Source organism: Thalassophryne amazonica, chromosome 16, assembly GCF_902500255.1.
Source record: "Thalassophryne amazonica chromosome 16, fThaAma1.1, whole genome shotgun sequence".
In the NCBI taxonomy this organism is placed as follows: Eukaryota; Metazoa; Chordata; class Actinopteri; order Batrachoidiformes; family Batrachoididae; genus Thalassophryne; species Thalassophryne amazonica.
This window is the reverse complement of record NC_047118.1, coordinates 25,657,287-25,684,995: the sequence shown is the minus strand read 5'-3', so window position 1 is coordinate 25,684,995 and position 27,709 is coordinate 25,657,287. Positions and strand designations below refer to the sequence as shown.

The 27,709-nt window shown below is 39.2% G+C and overlaps 1 gene segment (V, D, J or C); it reads left to right on the top strand.

Moving 5' to 3' along the window:
* The window catches only part of LOC117528569, a 200,431-nt gene that overhangs the window by 30,850 nt on the left and 141,872 nt on the right, over nt 1–27,709 (top strand). Inside the window, 1 exon segment of the C gene segment in view lies at nt 105–108. Within this exon segment, the coding sequence occupies nt 105–108 (4 nt within the window).

Genomic DNA, 27,709 nt, shown 5'->3' with positions numbered 1-27,709 from the left:
GAGATCTATGAAGGACCAAACCAGTATTTCCAATTGCTGCACACATTGTAATGTTGGCCCCCCTCTGTCCTGGCACTTCAACTGTGGCCCTTTTTCCTATTAAGTTCTGTCCTTGCTGACGCCTTTTGGCAAGATTGAATCCTGCCTCATCTACACAGATGAATTCATGGGGCCTGGTTGGCCTCCAATTCAATAACTCTCTGAAACAAAGTTTACATAAATTAGACCATAGACCATTCTGCACTGTAACTTATACTGTAATAGGATACCTATATGTATACTTGCAAAGTGCAAAGCTTATACAACTGGACATTGAATATACAGTACAATATACCTGGACATATTGTCGCCGGAGCTCCTTGACCCTCTCATTGTTCCTTTCAAATGGAACAGTGTAGAGCTGCTTCATCCATATTCTGTGTTTGGACAATGTGCGAGTGATAGTTGTGAGGATGATGTTATTATATTCATAAATATTCCATGGTCCTCCACATATGTGTCTTAATCTCATGTAATTTTATTGCATTGTTAGCAATAACCATTTGTACAACAGCAAGCTCTTGGTCATTATTCAGGAGCTTTCCCCTTCCCCCAGAGGGTGGAAGACGTTGCATTCTGTAGAGAGATAAAAGAAAACATGCATTACTGTATGGCCCTCTTGACATGTCAGTAAGAAGAAAACAATCCATGTAAATGCATGACTTACCTGTTGGTTTCTTGAAAGATGCGTGTAATCAGTGGTGGGCAATATACCAAAAATTAACTTTGATAACAGATAATAACAGTACTGAAAAGTTATGTTTGATAAAGATAACAATAAACCACCCAAAAATGTATCGGAAGTTACAGATAACCAATAATTCCAGTATTGTCTCTACTACATTGCGCAACTACTACAAGCTGATTTTGACTTTTAACACCATGATCACTTCTGGTCCATCAAAAGCGACAACAAACCCAAACAATGCACCCGCACTTCCGTCTTGCCCCCTGCTGGAATGTCTTGTTTATTAAATGGCTTCCAGCACAGAAACCAGCTGCAAAAGCCACAAAGCTCACTCTCTACCCAATCATAACGCTCCCATCAGGCAGAGGTCTTGGAAAATAAAGCACTGCTGATTATGGTTTGGTGTATAAATAAAATGAATACTGATAGAATAACTCCATTAATGTCAATTCTGTCATTTGTACAAGTTAAAATATAACATATATCTTTTAATGTTGAATAATGCACTAATTCTGAAGTTTGCAACAAACACAGACAGATCGCAAAGGATTCTGGGTAGAATGTGCCTCCACTAAACACTGATTGTTTGAGTCATTCATTATGTAAACCAACCGTTGTGTTTGTGTGCCATGTGTTGGTGTTTACAGATAATGTGCTTTTTAAAATATTCCATTTTTTTATTTGTAAAACAGGCATTTTTACAGAGCCCTTGAAGTGTCATCGCAAAATGTTTTGCATGTGGATAGAATGTGCGCATGTTTTATGATGTTGTGCGCATTTTTAAGCATTGTTTGAGTAAACAAGGGCACAATCTACTTAAACACGGCCACAATTTGTAAAACGTGCACTTAATATTGTCTTGACACATAAGTGTTAGCTATCAATCATCAATTTTATATATAGCGCCAAATCACAACAAATAGTTGCCCCAAGGCGCTTTATATTGTAAGGCAAGGCCATACAATAATTACGTAAAAACCCAACGGTCAAAACGAACCCCTGTGAGCAAGCACTTGGCGACAGTGGGAAGGAAAAACTCCCTTTTAACAGGAAGAAACCTCCAGCAGAACCAGGCTCAGGGAGGGCAGTCTTCTGCTGGGCTGGTTGGGGCTGAGGGAGAGAACCAGGAAAAAGATATGCGTGGAGGGGAGCAGAGATCGATCACTAATGATTAAATGCAGAGTGGTGCATACAGAGCAAAGAGAAAGAAACACTCAGTGCATCATGGGAACCCCCCAGCAGTCTAAGTCTATAGCAGCATAACTAAGGGATGGTTCAGGGTCACCTGATCCAGCCCTAACTATAAGCTTTAGCAAAAAGGAAAGTTTTAAGCCTAATCTTAAAAGTAGAGATGTCTGTCTCCCTGATCTGAATTGGGAGCTGGTTCCACAGGAGAGGAGCCTGAAAGCTGAAGGCTCTGCCTCCCATTCTACTCTTACAAACCCTAGGAATTACAAGTAAGCTGCAGTCTGAGAGCGAAGCGCTCTATTGGGGTATATGGTACTATGAGGTCCCTAAGATAAGATGGGACCTGATTATTCAAAACCTTATAAGTAAGAAGAAGAATTTTAAATTCTATTCTGGAATTAACAGGAAGCCAATGAAGAGAGGCCAATATGGGTGAAATATGCTCTCTCCTTCTAGTCCCTGTCAGTACTCTAGCTGCAGCATTTTGAATTAACTGAAGGCTTTTCAGGAACTTTTAGGGCAACCTGATAATATGAATTACAATAGTCCAGCCTAGAGGAAATAAATGCATGAACTAGTTTTTCAGCATCACTCTGAGATAAGACCTTTCTAATTTTAGAGATATTGCGCAAATGCAAAAAAGCAGTCCTACATATTTGCTTAATATGCACATTGAATGACATATCCTGATCAAAATGACTCCAAGATTTCTCACAGTATTGATAGAGGTCAGGGTAATGCCATCCAGAGTAAGGATCTGGTTAGACACCATGATTCTAAGATTTGTGGGGCCAAGTACAATAACTTCAGTTTTATCTGAGTTTAAAAGCAGGAAATTAGAGGTCATCCATGTCTTTATGTCTGTAAGACAATCCTGCAGTTTAGCTACTTGTGTGTTCCTCTGGCTTCATGGATAGATAAGCTGGGTATCATCTGCGTAACAATGAAAATTTAAGCAATGCTGTCTAATAATACTGCCTAAGGGAAGCTGTATAAAGTGAATAAAATTGGTCCGAGCACAGAACCTTGTGGAACTCCATAATTAACCTTAGTCTGTGAAGAAGATTCCCCATTTACACGAACACACTGTAATCTATTAGATAATATGATTCAAACCACCGCAGCGCAGTGCCTTTAATACCTATGGCATGCTCTAATCTCTGTAATAAAATGTTATGGTCAACAGTATCAAAAGCAGCACTGAGGTCTAACAGGACAAGCACAGAGAAGAGTCCACTGTCTGAGGCCATAAGAAGATCATTTGTAACCTTCACTAAGCTGTTTCTGTACTATGATGAATTCTAAAACCTGACTGAAACTCTTCAAATAGACCATTCCTCTGCAGATGTTCAGTTAGCTGTTTTACAACACCCTTTCAAGAATTTTTGAAAGAAAAGGTTGGAGATTGGCCTATAATTAGCTAAGATAGCTGGGTCAAGTGATGGCTTTTTAAGTAATGGTTTAATTACTGCCACCTTAAAAGCCTGTGGTAAATAGCCAACTAATAAAGATAGATTGATCATATTTAAGATCGAAGCATTAATTAATGTAGGGCTTTCTTGAGCAGCCTGGTAGGAATGGGGTCTAATAGACATGTTGATGGTTTGGAGGAAGTAACTAATGAAAATAATTCAGACAGAACAATCGGAGAGAAAGAGTCTAACCAAATACCGGCATCACTGAAAGCAGCCAAAGATAACGATATGTCTTTGGATGGTTATGAGTAATTTTTTCTGTAATAGTTAAAATTTTATTAGCAAAGAAATCATGAAGTCATTACTAGTTAAAGTTAAAGGAATACTCGGCTCAATAGAGCTCTGACTCTTTGTCAGCCTGGCTACAGTGCTGAAAAGAAACCTGGGGTTGTTCTTATTTTCTTCAATTAGTGATGAGTAGAAAGATGTCCTAGCTTTACGGAGGGCTTTTTTTATAGAGCAACAGACTCTTTTTCCAGGCTAAGTGAAGATCTTCTAAATTAGTGAGACGCATTTCCTCTCCAACTTATGGGTTATCTGCTTTAAGCTGCGGAGTTTGTGAGTTATACCAAGGAGTCAGGCACTTCTGATTTAAGGCTCTCTTTTTCAGAGGAGCTACAGCATCCAAAGGTGTCGTCATGAGGATGTAAAACTATTGACTTGATAATCTATCTCACTCACAGATTTAGGTAGCTACTCTGCACTGTGTTGGTATATGGCATTGGAGAACATAAAGAAGGAATCATATCCTTAAACCTAGTTACAGCGCTTTCTGAAAGACTTCTACTGTAATGAAACTTATTCCCCACTGCTGGGTAGTCCATCAAGGTAAATGTAAATGTTATTAAGAAATGATCAGACAGAAGGGGGTTTTCAGGGAATACTGTTAAGTCTTCAATTTCCATACCATAAGTCAGAACAAGATCTAAGGTATGATTAAAGTGGTGGGTGGACTCATTTACATTTTGAGCAAAGCCAAGTCGAGTCTAACAATAGATTAAATGCAGTGTTGAGACTGTCATTCTTAGCATCTGTGTGGATGTTAAAATCGCCCACTATAATTATCTTATCTGAGCTAAGCACTAAGTCAGACAAAAGGTCCAAAAATTCACAGAGAAACTCACAGTAATGACCAGGTAGACGATAGATAACAACAAATTAAACTGGTTTTTGGGACTTCCAATTTGGATGGACAAGACTAAGAGTCAAGCTTTCAAATGAATTAAAGCTCTGTCTGGGTTTTTGATTAATTAATAGCTGGAGTGGAAGATTGCTCCGCCTCGGCCCGTGCTACGAGCGTTCTGGCAGTTAGTGTGACTCGGGGGTGTTGACTCATTTAAACTAACATATTCATCCTGCTGTAACCAGGTTTCTGTAAGGCAGAATAAATCAATATGTTGATCAATTATTATATCATTTACTAACAGGGACTTAGAAGAGAGAGATCTAATGTTTAATAGACCACATTTAACTGTTTTAGTCTGTGGTGCAGTTGAAGGTGCTATATTATTTTTTCTTTTTGAATTTTTATGCTTAAATATATTTTTACTGGTTATTGGTGGTCTGGGAGCAGACACCGTCTCTACAGGGATGGGGTAATGAGGGGATGGCGGGGGAGAGAAGCTGCAGAGAGGTGTGTAAGACTACAACTCTGCTTCCTGGTCCCAACCCTGGATAGTCACGGTTTGGAGGATTTAAGGTGGTGAAGAAATGATCAATGACTGGACAACTACTGCAGAAGTGATGAGGGAGACAGTGAGGTATGATCTTGGCATGACATCTCAGAGGAAGGAAGAAAAGGAGATGTGGTGAAATGAGTCAGTATTGGAAAGAAAAGATCTAATAATTATGAGATCAGGACCTCGAGATCAGCAGTCAAATTTATTTATTTTTATCCGGTGAATGCAATACGCTTCCATACAAACCCATGGTTGGTGCAACACTACTCATTGTTCTTCTTTTTCTTCTTCTTGGTATATTTTTATGTTAACCATCGGCCAGCCCGTTTCAACCCAGTCTCACACTTTTTTTTGTGATACTGGGCTTCATGTATCAACGTTGCGCACTTGTGCCGTAAATTTACGGTGTAAATTTGAAGTACACCAAAGTTGCCCTGACATGTATCAAGCAGTGCGCCCTGCCCATTTCCGGCGTACGCCTGACCTTGATAAATGCGGCGGGTGAAAACAATCGTAATTAATAAGGTTGGACACATAAGAAATTATTAATAGTGACTGACCAGTATTTCACAGATCGCGCCTCTGCGTCCTGATGCCGCGCCTTTTTCCACTCACACCTGGCTGCAGGTGTCTGTTTCCGAGTGACAAACACAGTTATGAGTAGTTGTTGGCGCTCTTTTTTCTTCTGGGCGAGAAGATTCTATAAACAGACACGCAGAACCAGAACACTGTATAAAAAAAAAAAAAAAGCATGCAAATTGGACTAAAAACTCTGTGAAACGGCGAGGCCGCGAAAGGTGAACCGCGTTATAGCGAGGGACCACTGTATTCTCTTTTCACATGTCAAGAATTATTGACATGTGGATATTTGCTCGCTCAATTAATAAGACAAGCCTAATTTTTCAGATTTATTTATTTTTAAAATGTATTTCTTTATTTATTTTATTGTAACAAATGAATGGAGATGACAAAACCTGATTGCAGCACGGGCGAAGGGCATGACAACACTACAGTTGTAATTATCAATTTCATTGTCTAAAACGATCACACCACATAAAGTTAAGCTCAGCGCTGCTCTGGCTCCAGGCTCTGGAGAAAAAGGCGCGCAGCGCTTTCTTTGCGGTCTGCGCTGTGGCCACGGATCGTGCTCGATATACCAGCAATCCCGCAAAAGTGGGATTTGTATTGATTATTATGTAGTATAATCAGGAAAGTGTTTATTTATGTACAAATGCATTGATTTGTATAATGGCACTGTTTATCATGTTGATCATTTTCATTTTTATGTGGATTCCAGCGCTGGTTCATTTTGGTGTATAATTTACGCCACCTCTCGACCTGGTGTATATTTTCAGCGCAGCGTACGCCAACGACCACATTGATAATGCCAAGTAGCGCAGCCGTTTGGCGTACACCCATATACGCTCAAATATCGCCATACGCACGTTGATACATGAGGCCCACTGTCACAAAATGCCCCCCCCCACCCTGTCTCACCCCACATTTTTGTGATATCACCACAAACTTTATTACATTTTGTACCAGTATCATAAACTAATAGGCTAAGTGATTTTTCATGATGGCCTCTGTTATGCCTTGGCCTTGGGGTGAACTGTGGCATCACACAAAGGTAACTCCCCTCTTTCCCCACTCCCATCAATAACCAAACACCAGGGTCTGCAGTCCAAAGCAGCCCAGATTTTATGTCTTTGACTCAGAACAAGTTAAAGGCTTCAGGTTGAGAAAGGGTAAAAATAACAAACAAAGAATCTCTCAGCTCCTCTTTTTACATATTATATATATATATATATATATATATATAACAGAAAAAAAAACTATCTTTTTACCTCCAGCTCCTCAGGTCAAAATAGGAGAAAACTCCATCAAAACAAAATGGCTTCTGACTACTGAAACAAAGTTTGGACTGCTCTTGCCAAAAAACAAAACAAAAACAAACAAAACATTGATTCACAGAAATTAGGTTTCAAAATCATCACACAGCATCAGGTTGGGAGCACGGAGAACACTGAATGGTGGATACAGCCCTCCTTTTACAGCTGAAGCCATCATTGCTGGATCAATAAGCTGGTGACATCTGAACCTTAGAAACTCACCAAAGAACCAAAGAAACTCACACATGGAAACAAAATGAACAGTGCCTCACCTAGGTGAGGAGGGTAAATGCACCTGTACGCCACAAAAAACACCAAATATGAGCTCCCTTGTCCATGGGCCAAGCAGGTTTTTGGTACCACTTAAGGTAACAAAACAACACTTAGAATCCAGCCTCAGTGTACCATGGCCTAAACAAAAATGTAGGAAAATTGGGGTCAGTGAAGAATACACAGCAGTCAAAAAGTGAAAATGCTCAAATCATGTTAAAAACTATACCACATTATTTGTCTGATCATCCAATCCAAAAAGGTACAGTTTGGATGATCTATGACTGAATGCTATGGGGTAAAATGGCAAAAATGCTGACAAAGGTCAGTTTCAGTTTGTACAGGGGTCAAAAGTTAAAGTTTGCTCCAATTTCAGAAAAAAATGATGCAAATTATTGGTTGGGTTAATAGAGTTCTTAAAAGGAATAGTTTACAACCATCTGCCATGCTTAGTTATTATGTTACAGGATGACATATGTCACATGTCAGAGAATCCAATGTACATCGACCTTGTTTGACCTTTACTTTGGAGACCAAACATTCAACACAGTCAAAACTATTTCATTTATTAATCCTTTCATTTCATTTCATACATTCATACCTTTTATTTCATTCATCATACATTTTTGTGTAGGCCATGGTACCCTGAGGCTGGATTCTAAGTGTCATTTCGTCACCTACGTGGTACAGATTAGGTCAAAATTGATGACTGGCTCATAGACTACCCAGGGTATTAACACCTCACAAAACTGGCATGAGAATGGATTGCCCAGTTTATATAGTCCATGAATTTGAAGACACTTTTAACCTGATCAGTACCACTGAAGATGGCAAAACAACACTTACAATCCAGCCTCAGTATACCATGACCTAGTCAAAAAGGTATAGTGGCCTACCAGGGTGGCAGCTGAAGCCAGGTCATGGTTAAAGAAGAATGACACAGAGGTCAAAATTTCAAGATTCTCTAATCATACTGAAAAGTGACAGGCATCGTGAAATAAAAAACAAAACTTTGTCATGTTGTCATTATGGGGTGTTGTAATAATTTGAGGAAAAATGAATTTAATCAGTTGGAATCATAACCTTTTTCCACATAAGAAAATGTGGGAAAAGTGAAGCGCTGTGGATGCTTTCCCGATACACTGTATGTTATTCCATAACTTATAAAATGAGCAAACAGATGGCACAAACTATTCCTTTAATTATAAACTCCAAAATTGTGTGAGGCTTCGCAAAAGAGTGTTGCAGTAAAGCTTTAGAATTCCCAAATCTATTGTGACATATTTGACATTTTTAACATTCTTGTTTGTACTGTGGAGTGTAACCTTCATGTTGGAACCATTTGGAGCTGCAGAGACGTCTGAAAAAGAGGAAGTTTTCAGTAACTGTTTGAAACACATCAGTCAAACACAGGAAGTGAATATCTCAAAGGAAATGGTTAATAAATGGCACACTGGCAAATGTTGCATCAGTAAATCATTCAAGCTTTTCTTGGGTTGAGGTTTAATGTTTGTATTAGAGGCACATTGCTGTATATTACTGTGATGGCTATTGACTACTGGGGGAAAGGGACACAAGTCACAGTAACTTCTGATAAGTAAAACTCTTCTGTTCAATATTATTCAAAGTCATTTTTTTATTTTTATGCTATTTAAACTGTTTTGCAAACTTTGACAAAGTCGTTAACACACACATAAGAGAAAATCCAAAGAAATCTCAGCTGTGTGATTTTCTGCTGAACTTTTATGTTATATAAAAAAAATGAGGTGGGCTTCATAGATAATTGGCAAAGCTTCTGGGGAAAACCTGGTCTTGTTAGGAGAGACGGCATCCATCCCACTTTGGATGGAGCAGCTCTCATTTCTAGAAATCTGGCTAATTTTCTTAAATCCTCCAAACCGTGACTATCCAGGGTTGGGACCAGGAAGCAGAGTTGTAGTCTTACACACCTCTCTGCAGCTTCTCTCCCCCTGCCATCCCCTCATTACCCCATCCCCGTAGAGACGGCGCCTGCTCCCAGACTACCAATAACCAGCAAAAATCTATTTAAGCATAAAAATTCAAAAAGAAAAAATAATATAGCACCTTCAACTGCACCACAGACTAAAACAGTTAAATGTGGTCTATTAAACATTAGGTCTCTCTCTTCTAAGTCCCTGTTGGTAAATGATATAATAATTGATCAACATATTGATTTATTCTGCCTAACAGAAACCTGGTTACAGCAGGATGAATATGTTAGTTTAAATGAGTCAACACCCCCGAGTCACACTAACTGTCAGAATGCTCGTAGCACGGCCGAGGCGGAGGATTAGCAGCAATCTTCCATTCCAGCTTATTAATTAATCAAAAACCCAGACAGAGCTTTAATTCATTTGAAAGCTTGTCTCTTAGTCTTGTCCATCCAAATTGGAAGTCCCAAAAACCAGTTTTATTTGTTATTATCTATCGTCCACCTGGTCGTTACTGTGAGTTTCTCTGTGAATGTTCAGACCTTTTGTCTGACTTAGTGCTTAGCTCAGATAAGATAATTATAGTGGGCGATTTTAACATCCACACAGATGCTGAGAATGACAGCCTCAACACTGCATTTAATCTATTATTAGACTCTATTGGCTTTGCTCAAAAAGTAAATGAGTCCACCCACCACTTTAATCATATCTTAGATCTTGTTCTGACTTATGGTATGGAAATAGAAGACTTAACAGTATTCCCTGAAACTCCCTTTGTCTGATCATTTTTTAATAACATTTACATTTACTCTGATGGACTACCCAGCAGTAGGGAATAAGTTTCATTACACTAGAAGTCTTTCAGAAAGCGCTGTAACTAGGTTTAAGGATATGATTCCTTCTTTATGTTCTCTAATGCCATAACAACACAGTGCAGAGTAGCTACCTAAACTCTGTAAGGGAGATAGAGTATCGTCAATAGTTTTACATCCTCATTGAAGACAACTTTGGATGCTGTAGCTCCTCTGAAAAAGAGAGCTTTAAATCAGAAGTGTCTGACTCCATGGTAACTCTCAAACTCGTAGCTTAAAGCAGATAACCCGTAAGTTGGAGAGGAAATGGCGTCTCACTAATTTAGAAGATCTTCACTTAGCCTGGAAAAAGAGTCTGTTGCTCTATAAAAAAGCCCTCCGTAAAGCTAGGACATCTTTCTACTCATCACTAATTGAAAAAATAAGAACAACCCCAGGTTTCTTTTCAGCACTGTAGCCAGGCTGACAAAGAGTCAGAGCTCTATTGAGCTGAGTATTCCATTAACTTTAACTAGTAATGACTTCATGACTTTCTTTGCTAACAAAATTTTAACTATTAAGAAAAAATTACTCATAACCATCCCAAAGACGTATCGTTATCTTTGGCTGCTTTCAGTGATGCCGGTATTTGGTTAGACTCTTTCTCTCCGATTGTTCTGTCTGAGTTATTTTCATTAGTTACTTCATCCAAACCATCAACATGTTTATTAGACCCCATTCCTACCAGGCTGCTCAAGGAAGCCTACCATTATTTAATGCTTCGATCTTAAATATGATCAATCTATCTTTGTTAGTTGGCTATGTACCACAGGCTTTTAAGGTGGCAGTAATTAAACCATTACTTAAAAAGCCATCACTTGACCCAGCTATCTTAGCTAATTATAGGCCAATCTCCAACCTTCCTTTTCTCTCAAAAAATCTTGAAAGGGTAGTTGTAAAACAGCTAACTGATCATCTGCAGAGGAATGGTCTATTTGAAGAGTTTCAGTCAGGTTTTAGAATTCATCATAGTACAGAAACAGCATTAGTGAAGGTTACAAATGATCTTCTTATGGCCTCGGACAGTGGACTCGTCTCTGTGCTTGTTCTGTTGGACCTCAGTGCTGCTTTTGATACTGTTGACCATAAAATTTTATTACAGAGATTAGAGCATGCCATAGGTATTAAAGGCACTGCGCTGCGGTGGTTTGAATCATATTTGTCTAATAGATTACAATTTGTTCATGTAAATGGGGAATCTTCTTCACAGACTAAAGTTAATTATGGAGTTCCACAAGGTTCTGTGCTAGGACCAATTTTATTCACTTTATACATGCTTCCCTTAGGCAGTATTATTAGACGGTATTGCTTAAATTTTCATTGTTACGCAGATGATACCCAGCTTTATCTATCCATGAAGCCAGAGGACACCACCAATTAGCTAAACTGCAGGTCTTACAGACATAAAGACATGGATGACCTCTATTTCCTGCTTTAAACGCAATAAAACTGAAGTTATGTACTTGGCCCCACAAATCTTAGAAACATGGTGTCTAACCAGATCCTTACTCTGGATGGCATTACCCGACCTCTAGTAATACTGTGAGAAATCTTGGAGTCATTTTTGATCAGGATATGTCATTCAAAGCGCATATTAAACAAATATGTAGGACTGCTTTTTGCATTTACGCAATATCTCTAAAATCAGAAGGTCTTGTCTCAGAGTGATGCTGAAAAACTAATTCATGCATTTATTTCCTCTAGGCTGGACTATTGTAATTCATTATTATCAGGTTGTCCTAAAAGTTCCCTAAAAAGCCTTCAGTTAATTCAAATGCTGCAGCTAGAGTGCTGACGGGACTAGAAGGAGAGAGCATATCTCACCCATATTGGCCTCTCTTCATTGGCTTCCTGTTAATTCTAGAATAGAATTTAAAATTCTTCTTCTTACTTATAAGGTTTTGAATAATCAGGTCCCATCTTATCTTAGGGACCTCGTAGTACCATATCACCCCAATAGAGCGCTTCGCTCTCAGACTGCAGGCTTACTTGTAGTTCCTAGGGTTTGTAAGAGTAGAATGGGAGGCAGAGCCTTCAGCTTTCAGGCTCCTCTCCTGTGGAACCAGCTCCCAATTCAGATCAGGGAGACAGACACCCTCTCTACTTTAAGATTAGGCTTAAAACTTTCCTTTTTGCTAAAGCTTATAGTTAGGGCTGGATCAGGTGACCCTGAAGCATCCCTTAGTTATGCTATAGACGTAGACTGCTGGGGGGTTCCCATGATGCACTGAGTGTTTCTTTCTCTTTTTGCTCTGTATGCACCACTCTGCATTTAATCATTAGTGATCGATCTCTGCTCCCCTCCACAGCATGTCTTTTTTGTGCGACCTTGTCAAGGTTCATGGCGTGGAACGAACAGACAGAATCTGGACACAGATTGCAGACTCAATAGGTGGAGTATAAAAGGCTTTATTTTCAAAAAATAGGAACAGGTACAGTACACAAGTAATCAGTTAGCGTGGCAAAGGTAATCAGCAGATATGAGGCAAAGGTGTGGTCAAAACAAGCTGGGTTTAGATGCACAGAGTAACCATGTTGTCAAAGCTGAGGCAAAATCAGAATGAAAAAAGCAATGAGAGCCCAAATTCAAGAGACTGTGGCAAAAAATCAAGGTCAAACATGAAGCAAGGTCATACAGGGAGGAGCGGAAGGTGATGGACAAAACAAGGCTGGAATGCAGACAAAGTAAAAACAAACTGGCAAAGAACAGAGAAACATGCCAAGCTAAAATAACAGGATGTGATTCAGGAAAGTGAATACAGGTGTGTGAGAAAGTTCACTAAGGAGATAAAGCTGAAGCAAGCAGAAGCAAGAGAGTGCAGTAAATCAAACACTAAGCAGACAGAAAAAAAAAACTGGAAAGTGAGTCCCAAACATAATGCAAAAGAATCTACACATGGAAGGGGCAAAGAAACAAAACCAGGAAAACAAAGGTGAGAACTGAAAAGTGATCAACAAGAGACTAAGGCTGGGGCTGAAACTAGAACACAACTAACATGTGGCAAGCGCATAACAAACATAAATTACAAGCAATGACTATAGTGGTAAAAATGCAAAATAAAACCAGTGACAAAAGTAATCCTAAAATGAAAATCAAAGACAGGAGGATATGAAGACAGTGGACATGAACACAAACAAAACCAAGATGAAAACCCAGACACAGGGCAGCTCATGATAGACCTTATATGTAAACAGGTGCATGTCTTTCCAAATAATGGCCAATTATCTGAATTTACCCTAGGTGGACTCTAATTAAGCTGTAGAAAATCTCAAGGATGTTCAGTGGAAACAGGATGTACCTGAGCTCAATTTTGAGCTTCATGGCAAAGGTTGTGAATACTTATTTACATGTGATTTGTTAGTTTTTTATTTTTTTAATAAATTTGCAAACATCAAAAAGACCCAACTTTTTTCACACTGTCATTATGGGGTATTGTCAGTGGTGTGCACAGTTAACCAAAAGTTAGCTTCAATAACAGCTAATCAGCTAACTGAAAAGTTATCTTTTAAAGCTAACCGATAACCACCCAAAAAATATTGGAAGCTACAGCTAATCGATAACTTTCAGTAAACTACTAATAAGCTGATTTTGAGTTTTAACACCAGGATCACTTCTGGTAGCATCAAAGGCAACCACAGACCCAAACAATGAGTCAGCACTTCCATCTTTTTACACTCTGCCCACACTGGAAGCTCCTATTTACTTCATATTTTGCAGCAGTGAAGCAGTTGAGAGAAGCTAAGCTCAACTCTACACACACAAAACAACCAATAATCCTTAACAAGTTATTGCAGTGCCACCGTGAGGCAGAGGTCTTGGAAAATAAAGCAGTTTTGACTTATGGTTTTGATTTAAGGGCCCTGTCCCACTGGCATTTAGGAGCATTTGTGTATGGATTGCGCACAAAATTGGCCCATATTCGCCAAACATCCGCAATATCCATGTAACATGCCTGTATGAGTCGGCTGTCATCCGAACACGCCCGTGTTCATCTGCAGAGGCATGCATGTCCGCAGCCAGGATTTTTGAGCTGTTCAAAAATCTGAAAGCGGATAACATCCGCCTCACATACTCCATATAACTCAATTCATACACAATACGTACTCACTCTATGCGCTACATATCTGCCGTTAACCACTGATATCCGCAACTGAGGGGGATTTGCAGCTTGACAGCGGACTGAGACAGTGTGTAAAACAGATATACAACCCCTGGCAAAAATTATGGAATCACCGGCCTCGCAGGATGTTCATTCAGTTGTTTAAAATTGTAAATTTGTAAATTTTCATCCCCAAACTAACACCTGCATCAAATCAGATCTGCTCGTTAGTCTGCATCTAAAAAGGAGTGATCACACCTTGGAGAGCTGTTGCACCAAGTGGACTGACATGAATCATGGCTCCAACACGAAAGATGTCAATTGAAAGAAAGGAGAGGATTATCAAACTCTTAAAAGAGGGTAAATCATCACCAATGTTGCAAAGATGATGGTTGTTCACAGTCACTGTGTCTAAACTCTGGACCAAATACAAACAACATGGGAAGGTTGTTAAAGGCAAACATACTGGTAGACCAAGGAAGACAGCAAAGCGTCAAGACAGAAAACTTAAAGCAATGTCTCAAAAATCAAAAAATGCACAACAAAACAAATGAGGAATGAATGGGAGGAAACTGGAGAAACTGGAGTCAACGTATGTGACCGAACTGTAAGAAACCGTCTAAAGGAAATGGGATTTACATACAGAAAAGCTAAACGAAAGCCATCACTAACACCTAAACAGAAAAAACAAGGTTACAATGGGCTAAGGAAAAGCAATCGTGGACTGTGGATGACTGGATGAAAGTCATATTCAATGATGAATCTCGAATCTGCATTGGGCAAGGTGATGATGCTGGAACTTTTGTTTGGTGCCGTTCCAATGAGATTTATAAAGATGACTGCCTGAAGAGAACATGTAAATTTCCAGAGTCATTGATGATATGGGGCTGCATGTCAGGTAAAGGGTCAATGTCAATGAGCAGATCTGATTTGATGCAGGTGTTAATTTGGGGGATGAAAATTTACAGGGTGATTCCATAATTTTTTCCTCAGAATTGAGTGATTCCATATTTTTTTCCTCTGCTTGGTCTAAAAAAGTAACCGTTACTGACTGCCACAATCTTTTTTTCTTGATTTCTTATAGTGTTTCTTAAAGCCAGAAAGTTGCCATTTGAAATGACTTTAGTTTTGTGTCATGTCTGTGATCTGCTTTTTTTCTACAAAATTAAACAACTGAATGAACATCCTCCGAGGCCGGTGATTCCATAAGTTTTGCCAGGGTTGTATATCGTGCCTATCATGTCCACATCAGAAGCTAAAATATGTTGTAGCGACTGCATACAGATTGGCCACGAATAAAGTGTTTTTATTACACCTGCTTTGCAGGTGATTTGCGAACATTCTGTGAATGCATAACAAACACGTCACGTAAACCCAAAGTACTATATTTGGCAGAAAGTGACATAACTGCCAGTCAGTGCTGGTTCGGCTGTATAAATCCACAAAGACGTAATAGCTGCTGCAATCCAGGACTTTTATTTAACACCAACAAAAGGAAGAGTTGCTGTTTATAGCCACAACTCACGCTGAAGTCTGTTTTCTGTGAGGCTTTAAAAAAAAAAAAAAACACCGTCTCACACCCGAGCGGCTTCCCCCCTCCCGCTCCCCAAACTCATGAACAGTTAACCCTCGCATGACAAAAAGAACATTAACTCTGTGATCAACTTGTTCCAAGTCCAGCAAGTACTCCAGAGCCTGTATTGTTGGTGTGAATAGTGATGCCTACGGCCAGAGTTGAGCTTATTTTATGACCGCAATGCAGATGCGGTGCACGCACAACACGTGCGCGATGCATTCATATACACGCGTAATACTGCCGTGATAATCTCAATGTGTCAGATCAGTTTCCTCACTACATGCGTTATATAACCATGATTGTTCATCATATATTCGCTATATATTATTAATATATCTGTAATTCATACTGGGACATTTGTCATTTTTGGCCATTTTTGTTGCGGAGACAACAAACACCCACAATTTGTATACTCAATTCATGCGCAATTGATCCTCTCTCCAGTTGGACAGGGCCCAAAAATCAAATTAATCCAGATAGAATAACTCCATTAATGTCAATTCTGTCATTTGTACAAAGTTAAAATAGAACACATATCTTTAAGTTTAAATAATGCCACCAATTCTGAAGTTTTGTAACAAACACAGCAGATCAGATACTAAAGGGATTATGGGTAATGAGCCTCTACTATCACTGATTGGTTTGACTAATTCATTCTATGTAAAAACCAACACGTTAATGTAATGTGATGTATTGGTATTTACATATAAATGTGCTTTTGTAAATATGCCATTTTATTCATACTGAAAAAAGCATTTGCAAACGTCAAAAGTCAAGTTGTGATGTAGACAACCGTCTGATATAACTGGGGTCAAAATGAATAGAACAGTGCCATCTACTGGTGCCCAGATGCTCAGACTCGTGCCCAGATGCCAAACTCTTACCCATATCCTTGTGTCCAGTTTTGTTTTGTTTTTTTTTGTGCGCCAGATAGTTGCTGGGGTTCAAACAGCAGAATCCAGGACGACAACTGCAAATGAACATTAGGATAATGTGATATCTCATACTTCGGACGAATACTGCCATGAACACTACTTGCCATAGATGGCACTAGAGACAGTAGAGCAAAGAGGAGTAATGCAACTCTCAGTGATTCAATTGAAAATAATGGAGAAAGCAACCTGAGCTGTCCTTCTGTCATTTTACATAAAACAAACACAATAACAATGTCTATAAATCCAGGGAATATATTCACGAGAGTTTTACACACCATATACAAAGAGTTTAACACTGTTGTCCATATGGGAGCCTGATCAGAGCATCTCAAATGCATTTCTACTGTCATGATTGTACTGAGATTACCCATAATGCACCTGGACACAGCATGTCCACACTAAAACCTTCTAAATTAGTGCAGTACTTTAAAACTAAAACATATAGCTGATATTTCACTTTATAAAATGTCAGAAGTAATGCTAATTTAAATAATGTCCAAAATTAGTTTGGTTAAATTTTAACCATAAGTTAAAACTGTATGCCTCTGGATGACTTGGGTGATATTGCCGTTGAGTCAGTATGGTGTCAAGAGTAATTATCTTATGACCAGTTCTCCTCCATCTGCAGAGGTATAGAGCGGGTTCTCCTGAAACCAGTTCTTCTCTGTTTACAGAGAATAGAACTATTTACCTGCCACAAAACATTTAACAATAAACAATAAATCTTTATCAGACTTAACAAAGGTTTTAACTGTTAAAGCTATATTCATTACAAAAACATATTAAGCGATTCTAAAATTGTGGACCAAAATTTATTGAAAGATAATTGTCCAATGATGGTTTTCAAAGATGTATGAAAAGCTAATCTAATAATGAAATAATCCGATAATTAGCTTTGCTAATTAGCAGTTAGCGGATTAGCAGAAACTGTGCCCACCACTGGGTATTGTATGTACAATTTTTGAGGAAATAAATTAATTTCATCCATTTTGGAATAAGGCTACAACATAACAAAATGTGGAAAAGTGAAGCACTGTACATGTATACAGCTTCATCTCACCATCTCATCCACAGAGATCTGTAGATGTATCATGTTGGATCATTTTAATAAATGATAAAATGTTGCTGATGTTTTTACTGTCAGCAGTGACAGAATTCAGGTTTTATTTTATTTGGTTTCTTTAAATTTTCTCTGACTGCACATGACTTTGGTTGTGTGTCGGCAGTGATTCTGTTTGAGATTTTTATTTCAGATCCTCAAACTTTGTGTGAAAAGATGCACAAGACTGTTTAATTTAGTCTGTTACCTGATTTATTGTTCATTTGAAATATTATTGAAGTAAAAAATAAATCTGCAGATGCACTTGTTCAAAGATTAAACTTGAGATGATTCTTCATTGCACCTCCAAATCATCAGCATCACACAATCTCAAGGAACAATAGTCCTCTGAAATAATGTATTTTATTGTCTTCAAATTCATCGGGAACGAAGTATCATAAATTTAAATGAATAATTTCACCTGTTAATGGTAATTTCTGTGTGTGTGTGTGTGTGTGTGTGTGTGTGGTTTTATTTCAGCTGAGAAAATGAATACTGCGTCTAGTGGCCTGTATGGAATTTTCACTTGGGGTTGTCAATTAGAAAGACCACGTGATGGGGACACAAACAAGAAGCTGTAAATTTACTGAGTGATCTTTGGTGCTTTGAATGAAGAAAAAAAAAAAGTCTGGATGTTACAAAATGAACAAACATCAACAAGCAAGACAGTCCACAAATAAAATTCCCTTTTGTTTTGATCAGTATTTGGCTAAATATAACAGTAATGCTCGGATTATTTTTCTCCACAAACAACATAACGTCATTAGAAATCCAGTACAAGTCATACTGAATAATACATTCATGAATAACTTTTTAAAATGTAGTTTGTCTTCACTCCGTGTGTTTTAGTTTATTTACTGATGGGCAGCCTACCTTATGAAGGTCATGTTTATATATAAATCATTGTGCAGTATAAAATGGAACATGTCAGACCTTCATTTACTCTGTAACAGTTGCAGTGATCACAGACTGATACTTCAGTATGATTGACTTAGAAACAATCTTTCTGCTGCTGAATGTACAAAAAAACAACAAAAAAAAAACCATCAGTATGTGTTTGTACATGGTGAGAGGTGATTGTGGGGTAAGTATTCTTTATATGAACACAGTCCAGATATGTAATTATTATTTTATGTTTTTCATTCTGAGTTTTATATATCTTGTATATGCTTGTAATATTTTACTTATTTCCTTCTGTCAAAGTTTGTGTTGCCTCTGCTGTTCTTTGCATGTGTACAGGTTTTTAAAGGGTCTGTGTCACTGTGATACTGGGGTGGTTCACAGTGTTATACTTCATAACAAAAACTATGTTTCAATGACCGACGCACTATCACTGCTTTGCGTCATACTCGCCTGTTTGTCCATTTGTGCACGATCATTTTTATAATTTATACTGGCACAACTTCAACTAATATTTTAAAATGTAATCCAACTGTTCATATTTCTTTAGCAACACAGTGACATTGAAAATTGCGCACCATTAAATAGAGAACCAGTTCTACCACAAATGAAAACCACTTGTTGATAAATAGGATTAATTAAAAAAAAAAAAATACAAACTTGTACATGGGTAGTTTTTAAACAATAAAAATCTCACCAAAAAGACTTACTTGTTTGACTTTACAAATCAGTTGTAGGAAAATGACAGGTTATATAAAGTGTTTATACTGTAGCTCTCTGGACACTTTAAAAATAGATTAAAATGCGATTTTGCAGCTGTTTATTTATTTTACTTTTTTGGTCCACCTTCAGTGGATTAAGAAAACATGTTCAAATTGTTCTAAAAATAAATTTTATATGCCCCCCCCCCCCCCCACACACACACACTTGCAATCAAACCAACTATAACAAATTCTATTTTCAAAATAAAAAAGTTTTTTTTTTCAGAAAAAAAGCAGAAAAAAGGAAAAATGACGCACTTCTTTGTTGTAGTATTGCCCAGTACACTTCAGCACAATATATGTTGACAATTAAATAATTGTAAAAAACAATTTTTAAAAATAATTAAGTTTTCCTATGAACTAAAATAAATGTTCGATTTTAAAAGTTACAAATAGTCAAACTTTACTTATTGTAATTTACCTGACTTCATTATTTGTAAAACACAAGTGGAGCACATTTTGTGTAAAGTCAAAGAAAGGTTTAAGATGATTTAATTAAAATGCAGTTACATATGCACTGTGAGTAATAAAGGTTCTTGAATAATCATTACAATGTTAGATTTCATACAATGCTTTGCCATTATTATGAATACATAAACCAAAAAAAAAAAAAAAAATGTTTGTCATTACATGTTGCTAAGAAGAGTATGGCTGTTATTCTGCATGATAGGTTTATGTCATGTGGTGTATCACTGTGTATATACAACCTGGACTGGACTGGTATATACTCGGTGGGGCACAGTGACATACACAGTGACAAAAACCTCTCAGTAGAGGTAAAGCCTTTTTAACACATGAAGTTACTTTATAAAAGATTTACAGGATGTGAATGTGTATGTACATGTGATTTCTTAGTTTTTAAATAAATTTGCAAAAATCTAAAAAAAACAAACCTTAGAATTTTGAGGGGATAATGAATTAACAAAATGTGGAAACAGTGATGCGCTGTGAATACTTTCTAGATGTACCGTGAGAAAATATGAAAATCAGAGATTGTAAACAAACTTTTGCATTATATCTCAAGCGCCAACAAAGAACCACCTTTTAAATTCCTATAAGTTTTTAACTGTTTAAAGGAATTTTACTTTTAAAATGAATCTAAATAACCTTCTTTGCAGCATGTCAAAATTTGCTTAATTTTCTGGCAATGAAAGACAAATGCTCTTGTTCATCTAAAAGCTAAAAATGATCTTTTTGTGTCTTGCCATGAAATGAATGTAAACAACAACTAGGAATGTGATGTTTCGGTTTTGCAGAATTTTCATTTTGTACATTTAATGGTATGGCTGTTGTAGTCAACTTTATAATAATAGCTTTTAACAATATTAAAAATAAAACATAAATAACAACATGTTTTTGATATTCCAAAGGTTTTTTTCTCGGCAAGTTGACATTGTTATTTGGAGATTAATGACTTCAACATATCATGACCTGTTGGAGTTGAAAACAGAACTGACCAATTCTGTTTTTCAGCATCAGTATGAAACTATTAGTATTGTTTTACAGAAAAAAATAATTTTATTTCCTACTTGCTCAGATTCATGACTTCATCTTCTCTTTCTTGCATCATTTTACACTAAATACCATACCATACCATATCATACCAATACAGCTTGGGACTCCGGCGAGGGCGGACGCATCTCCTCCTCTCTCCTCTATCTCTGCTCCAACCTTCAAAGTCCCTACTTCACCAGACTGTGAATTCTTCAAACTATATTGGATTAACCATGGAATTAATCAGCTGGTCTCTGAACACTATGGACACCATTTTTTCAACAAGGAGATAAGGGCCGGGGGACCCTGTGTGGCCAGATGGAACCTACCCTGCGGGCTATGTTCTTGACACCTGGGAGACGTGGTGGGTCACATGCTGTGCGCCATTCTCTGTGGAGGATGTTGAGGATTTATTTATATTTGGTTTTATTGTAGGAAGGCTGGTACTTATTGGTTTCCAGCCCTGACCTCCCGGAAAATTGGCAAGACAAATGCCATCAGAACCACAACCCCTCATCTGTCCGTCATGATTAATGAGTTGGGCAAGGTGATACATTCTCAGACTGCGTTAACCCTTGAACTCAGATGCAAAATGGATAACATCTTGGCGCAAAATGCACACTTGCAAAGGAAGATGTCAGAGACCAGGGAATATTAATAATTTGGTTCTGGTTGTTCATGTGAAGCTGTAAAGTGTTTTTCACTGCTCAGCCATAAACATGGCAGGCTTATCAGCCTCTGAGGATAAAACGCCCCGCTGTTTTCCTTCAGAAGAATTTCTACGGCCTTGGTGAACATTTGGCTGCCTCCTTATCTTTCTAAACTCCAGTACACGGACAGAAACTGACTCACACATGGACAGAGACTGAAAGCATGCTCCACATCATCCCTACCCCCCTCCTGTCCCCATCCACTACCCCATCCTGGCCCCCCGCTCACACCACTCCTTTCCCCCTCGGGGGGCTGTGCAGTTTTAACTGCGGTAGTTCCCCATTTCCCCCAAGCTGGCAGTGGTGCGACTGCATGTTGCTGTGGCTACCACACACTCACATCACCTCAATTCGGAAAACGGACTGTTTAAAGTTTAGTGCACATAAACAATGTCAATGTATATGTGTTGTCTTAATTCTGATGTGTGCCATTATTACAGTAAACAAGTAATAATTGTGGATTAATTGCTGTATCTTGTCCGTGGTAATTTGAGTGTGGACGTATCTCGTTGTTGCACTTGTAATGACAAAAAAAATCTCATCCATCCATCCATATAATGGAATATATTTATAAGAACACTTCATCATCTGATGTTGATGTTCAAAGTTCATTCAAACATTTCAGCAAAACAAATTCAGCAAAATGTTTAACATGGAAAATGAAGTGCAAAAATACACCCACATTTTTCAGACTGATAGTTGGGTTAGCCAAAGTGATGCAATATTCCTTCCAAAAAGAAGACAGTTCCTGCATTGACACTGAAACTCACAGATTGGATTTCTGTTCATTATAATAACATTCATTTGAAGCAACAATGTCAGAGGCAAAAAACAAATAAATTATTTTTACATCAAAGGCAGAATATTCCATTCATTTTGCATTATTAAATAGCATGTTATGGACACTAAAATGTTAATTTAAGTTGAAAGTGTTGTGTTATTTATCTTGGAAAAACATGCACACGTCTACAAATAAATACTCATCACAAGAAAGTGACAATACACTGTGTCAGGTGTTTTTGTACGAGTGTGTCTCACTGTGTGATGGGGCTCCCACAGTGATCTGCGCAAATACAAAACCTCTGCTGAATTGTCTGTGGCCAAAAATGTTAAAACTTTATTCACAAATTTGGGCTCTTTCTTCAAAAGCACAATCAATTTTTAGTATTTAAACAGTGATATTTTTGTAACACAGGCAACTCCACTTGGTAACGCCCGTCCTTGAGAATGGAGGTTTCTTCAAACCGCTGCAATGCTTCCGCATCCTCTGGGCTCTCAGGCTTCTCACTTGTGATGCCCAGGGATTTGAGCTCCCAGAATGCATGCAGTTGTTTGTCAATCTGTGCATCGTTGCTGAGCAGTATATTCATGCATGTTGACTCTGTCATGCTGGACACTGCCATTGGGCCTTGTACTGCCCATCCAAATGTGCTCTCTAGTGCCACTAGGCTCTTGGTCAGTCTTTCAACTCGGCCTGACACTATCTGCCAGTAATAATCAGAGCCAATTATCACAGAAAGCTCAGGTTTATAATCTCCATCACAGTCAACTAATTGAAGACCTCTTCTTTTCATCTCCTTCTGTATATGTTCACCTGGAACCTTCATCAGTGCTGTGCACACTTGTGGGGTCACAACAGCTTCTATTTCAATTCTCTGCTGCTTATCCCAACACGTTCTCCAAGCTGAGCTTCACTGTGTTGTGACTCACTGTCGTTGGAGTAGAGGAGCCAAATGTGTGAAGAGTAAGCGTTCCTTGTCTGGTAACAGGTAGCTGTAGCTCCTTCACTACATTCTCATGCACGAAACTCCCCTGACTGCCTCCATCTAGCAAGCAGGGGACCATCTTCCTGCTTGTGGGCCCTACGGCCCATGCCTTGGCAGTCTGTAGCAGCACTGTGTTCTCTGCTTTCTCTGCTTTGGGAATTACTGAGGTTATATGTGTGTCTATGTTGGCCGACACATCAGGTGGGGATGCCGATTTTTCTCAGAAACGGCTGCATGATGCCTGCCACCACATGTGGCACATGACACGCCCTTCGTCTTGCAGAACTTGGCAATGTGTTTGGACCCCAGACACACAAAGCACCTGCCTAGCTTCTTCAGTTTTTCTTGCGTGCTGGCACATCATGGTCTGGATATTTCTCAGATTTATGCTCAGCACTATCACAGAAACAAGCAATTGTTTACTTTCTGTTCACTAATGTGTAGCACAGCTGCAGATGTCATGTTTGGTTCTTTACTTTCACGTCACTAGCTGAATGTGACTTGCTGCTTAGTTTGTTAGTGAACTGGTTTTCTCTCTGATTAAATGATTTCATCATTTGTACAGTTCTCTCTCGCGTCTGAACCTCTGTCCAAAGGAACTTAAGCACACTGGCCACTTTCCACTCATCATTGTCGCCTCTTTGATGGCTGTATTCAAGAGCCATGTCATCTGGCATCATTTGGAGCAATATTGGGCATAACATTCCACCACAGGTGTCTGATACCACTCTTAAAGATTCTAAGTTTCTGGTTTGAACTTCACATTCATCATACAACTGTCTTAAGGCAGTGACGTCAGATGATTTCTTTACAGGAGTGAGATTCAGTAGCTTTGACATGTGAGCATTTACAATGAGATCTTTCCTTCCAAATCTTTTTTGAAGCAAATCGGTTGCAGCATCATAATTACTGTCTGTCAGTGTGAGCCCTGCTACTGAGTTTGCAGCTGTTCCAGTGAGGTAAGTTTTCAGGTAGGTAAACTTTTCTTTCTTGCAGAGTGCACTGTTGTCAGTGGCGGTCCTAGAGTGATTTACTCCCCGGGCGAAACCCCCTGCGTGCCCCCCCCCCGCGCACACTAACGTGGTCACCACCTCCGCCCCACCACCCATGAAAACATGGGTCAGAACACCCACAATCACACAAATGAACTCACAACAGCTATTTTCAAGAACAAATTTCTGGTTTTAATGACTACTGCAATAACAAACACAAAGAAATTGGCACAGTCTAATGTGTCATCATCCATGGACTTATCTGCAATGATCATCTCAAAAGTTTGCAGGAGGGCATCATAATTGTTTTCCACAGTGCTCACTATCCGTGATGTGAAAATTCCATCGAGTAGGAGCATTTCTGGGCAACCTTGAGCAGCCTGCAGACTCAAGAAAGACATCCTCTTTGTGGATTTTGAGAAAATGTGGCAAACCCAGAGAGTGATGCAAAAAATATTCTGCACTCAGATAAGCATTTAGCCCCCTGAGACAGAACCAGATTCAGTCTGTGTGCATAGCAATGCACAAACATTGCACTGGGGGTTATTGCTTTAACTTTGGCCTGCAAACCATTGAGAGCTGAAGCCATGACAGCAGCCATGGCTTCTTCGTAAGGAAGACTATCAAATGTCTTCACCAAAATCCGGTCCACAACATTGAAATTGTCTGTCATTATGTGCAGCTTGCTACCTAGCTAGCTCGCTAGCTGGGACTGGCGCGAGGCTAGTGTGAAGTGCGTCCACCTTTGAGTGCTTTGTGACGGTGGAGGCGCTCAGAAGCACCCGCTGCTCGGTAGGGACAGAAACTGCGATAGAAGTCAGAAAGAGTGATAGAAGTCAGTCTCCAAACACAAGCAGCTACAAAAAAAAAACCCCCAAAAAAACACCAGAAATAGAAGCTCGATTTGTCGCTAGTCGTTTTTAACAAAGAAAATGCCGCTAAGAGGATTAGGAAAGTCTCCGGTTCAACTCAGAACAGAATGAAAATTAAAAAATGCTCCCATGGATGTTTACACCAAAAGATCGCTGATTCGCTCATTTCGCTGTCAATCAAAAAGGGATTCAGCCTCAGACAGATCAACCAATCATCATGCAGAAGCTGAGCGTCCGGGCCAGCCGAGGCCAGCCCACTGCCCCATAGACCCCCAGAGATGCTGAGCGTCCGATGGGCGGGACAAAGCCCAGCATTTATCCAATGACTCGTCTCATTTCGCTGCATGCTTTGTGTCGCTATTGATGTCTGTGAACTCTGTCCACACTGTTTAAAGCACTGTGAAGCTGCAGGAATGAGTGAGAGGAAAGCCACCATGGGACGGGCGGGGGGGGGGGCGCCCTGCCGTAACGTAACCACGAACTCCCTCCGTCAGGACAACCCCCCCACCCTGTTTTTGTTTTTTTTTTTACCGTTTTTAGCAGTCTCATACTGGCTCCAAAATTCCTGCCATAAACTTACTTCTCCGTTGGATTTGTCGATTTGAAACTTTGGCAGTCTTACTGTCCCTTTATTTGTACTACTAGCATCACTTTGACGAGTAGGCGGGGGGTTACTCACAGTCTCGTTGATCACTCGGTGAGCACGTGTTTTTATCTCAATGACGCGGTCTCTGTATTCTTCTGCGAGTTCAATCTCCGCCTCCACGTCTTCCAGTGAAGTATGTTCTTCCACTATGTTGTCCAGCTCACGCAAACTGTTCTCCTTTGCCGACAATACAGCTAACATCTCCCGCACATGGTTGATATCCCTCTGTTCATCTTCCTTTCGCAATTCAACATCAATCTGGTTAATCAGTCTCGTAGTGGAGCTCCGAATGGTCCGACGTTCCCTTCTCGCCCTTTCCCCTTACTCCGCTGCCAGTGGTCTCTCTTCATTATCTTCGTCCTCCATCTCGTTCTATCTCCCGGGTTTCGGCACCAAAATATTCTAATTAATCTTGTTGGCAACTAAAATAATGAACTGAGACGTCGTCCCGTTTCAACTGTTTACTGAAATAAAGAACTTAACACATTTACAGCGAGTGGTTGGCTTGAATTGTCTGCATCCTTAACAACACACACAAAAAAATGGTCGCTGCCCAACCTTAAGAAACACTACGTGTATGACGTAACACGCACAATGCCTCATGGGTAATGAAGTCCATTTCAAGTCCATTTCCTATGTATATCCCAACTCAAAATGACCTACAGTCTCTTTTAATCTAATCACATATCTGACACATGAACTGTTAATCTTAGCACTAACTTATTAATGTTGCCTTTAACTATTCTTTTAAATCATCTATTCTAAATAAATCCTCTGCCTAACAAATAAATTCTCAACACAGAATGCCAGTCTGTCGCAGGGCTACATATAGACAAACAAACACATTCACACCCGCATGCACACCTACGGACAATTAAGTTTTTTATAATTGGTAACACATGCTTACCCATATTTCAGATACTTTTTCTAAACTCCTAACACAATGACACAACCACAAAACACAATTAGCCAAAGGGTAAATTTTCCTCCCAACAGCACATTTCATTGAATATATACTAACTCTTCATTTCAAAATACAATACATCAATTTCTGCACACAATAACTTCACCAAAACACTGATAATCTGACTCAAAATGAAAACATTCGGTGAGTGAATAACACACATTTTCACTTCACAAGGTACATGCAGTCAAACAAAGTGAACCAGGTTTCAAAATACTGTCAAATGTGAACTGCATGTCTACATACGATGTTCATATTCTAAAGGATTCCAACAAAAACACATATCAGATTTTTTGTGTTGTGATAGAAGAGAAAAAGTTTTATTTCTCACAGCGGAAATATCCTTGAAACATACAAGAACATTCTGAATGTACACACAAAAGGCAACAAAAAGGCCCAGATGAAAGGGGGGAACAAAACAAACCCCCATCTAATCTCTGCAGTCTTCAGGGTGAGGCCACATGTTTTCATCAACGTCGCATCATATGACGTCTAAAGCAATGCACCTGGGATAAAACCGCTTAGCATGTCGGATCCACCCTCGGCAGGCTTCAACTGTGATGTCTCTGCAACCGGCATCCATGGCATCAAGGAGGGTCATCTGGTCATGTGGCTGATGGTCATAACCCTTTCAAAACCACGCAGAAAATGGGACTGAGGAAAGGTGAATAAGGTGGAAGGAAGAGACACAACAGAGACGCAACAGTCTTGGGTGGGCTTCAAACAAGGTTGTGACAGCTTGCGAGTGATGGAAAGCCACATTTTCCCAGGTGATGACAAAGGTCTTCATGTTTTCACCGTCCTCCTCTGGAACCAGGCGCTGGTGCAGATCATTCAAAAAGACAAGGAGGCGCTCGGTG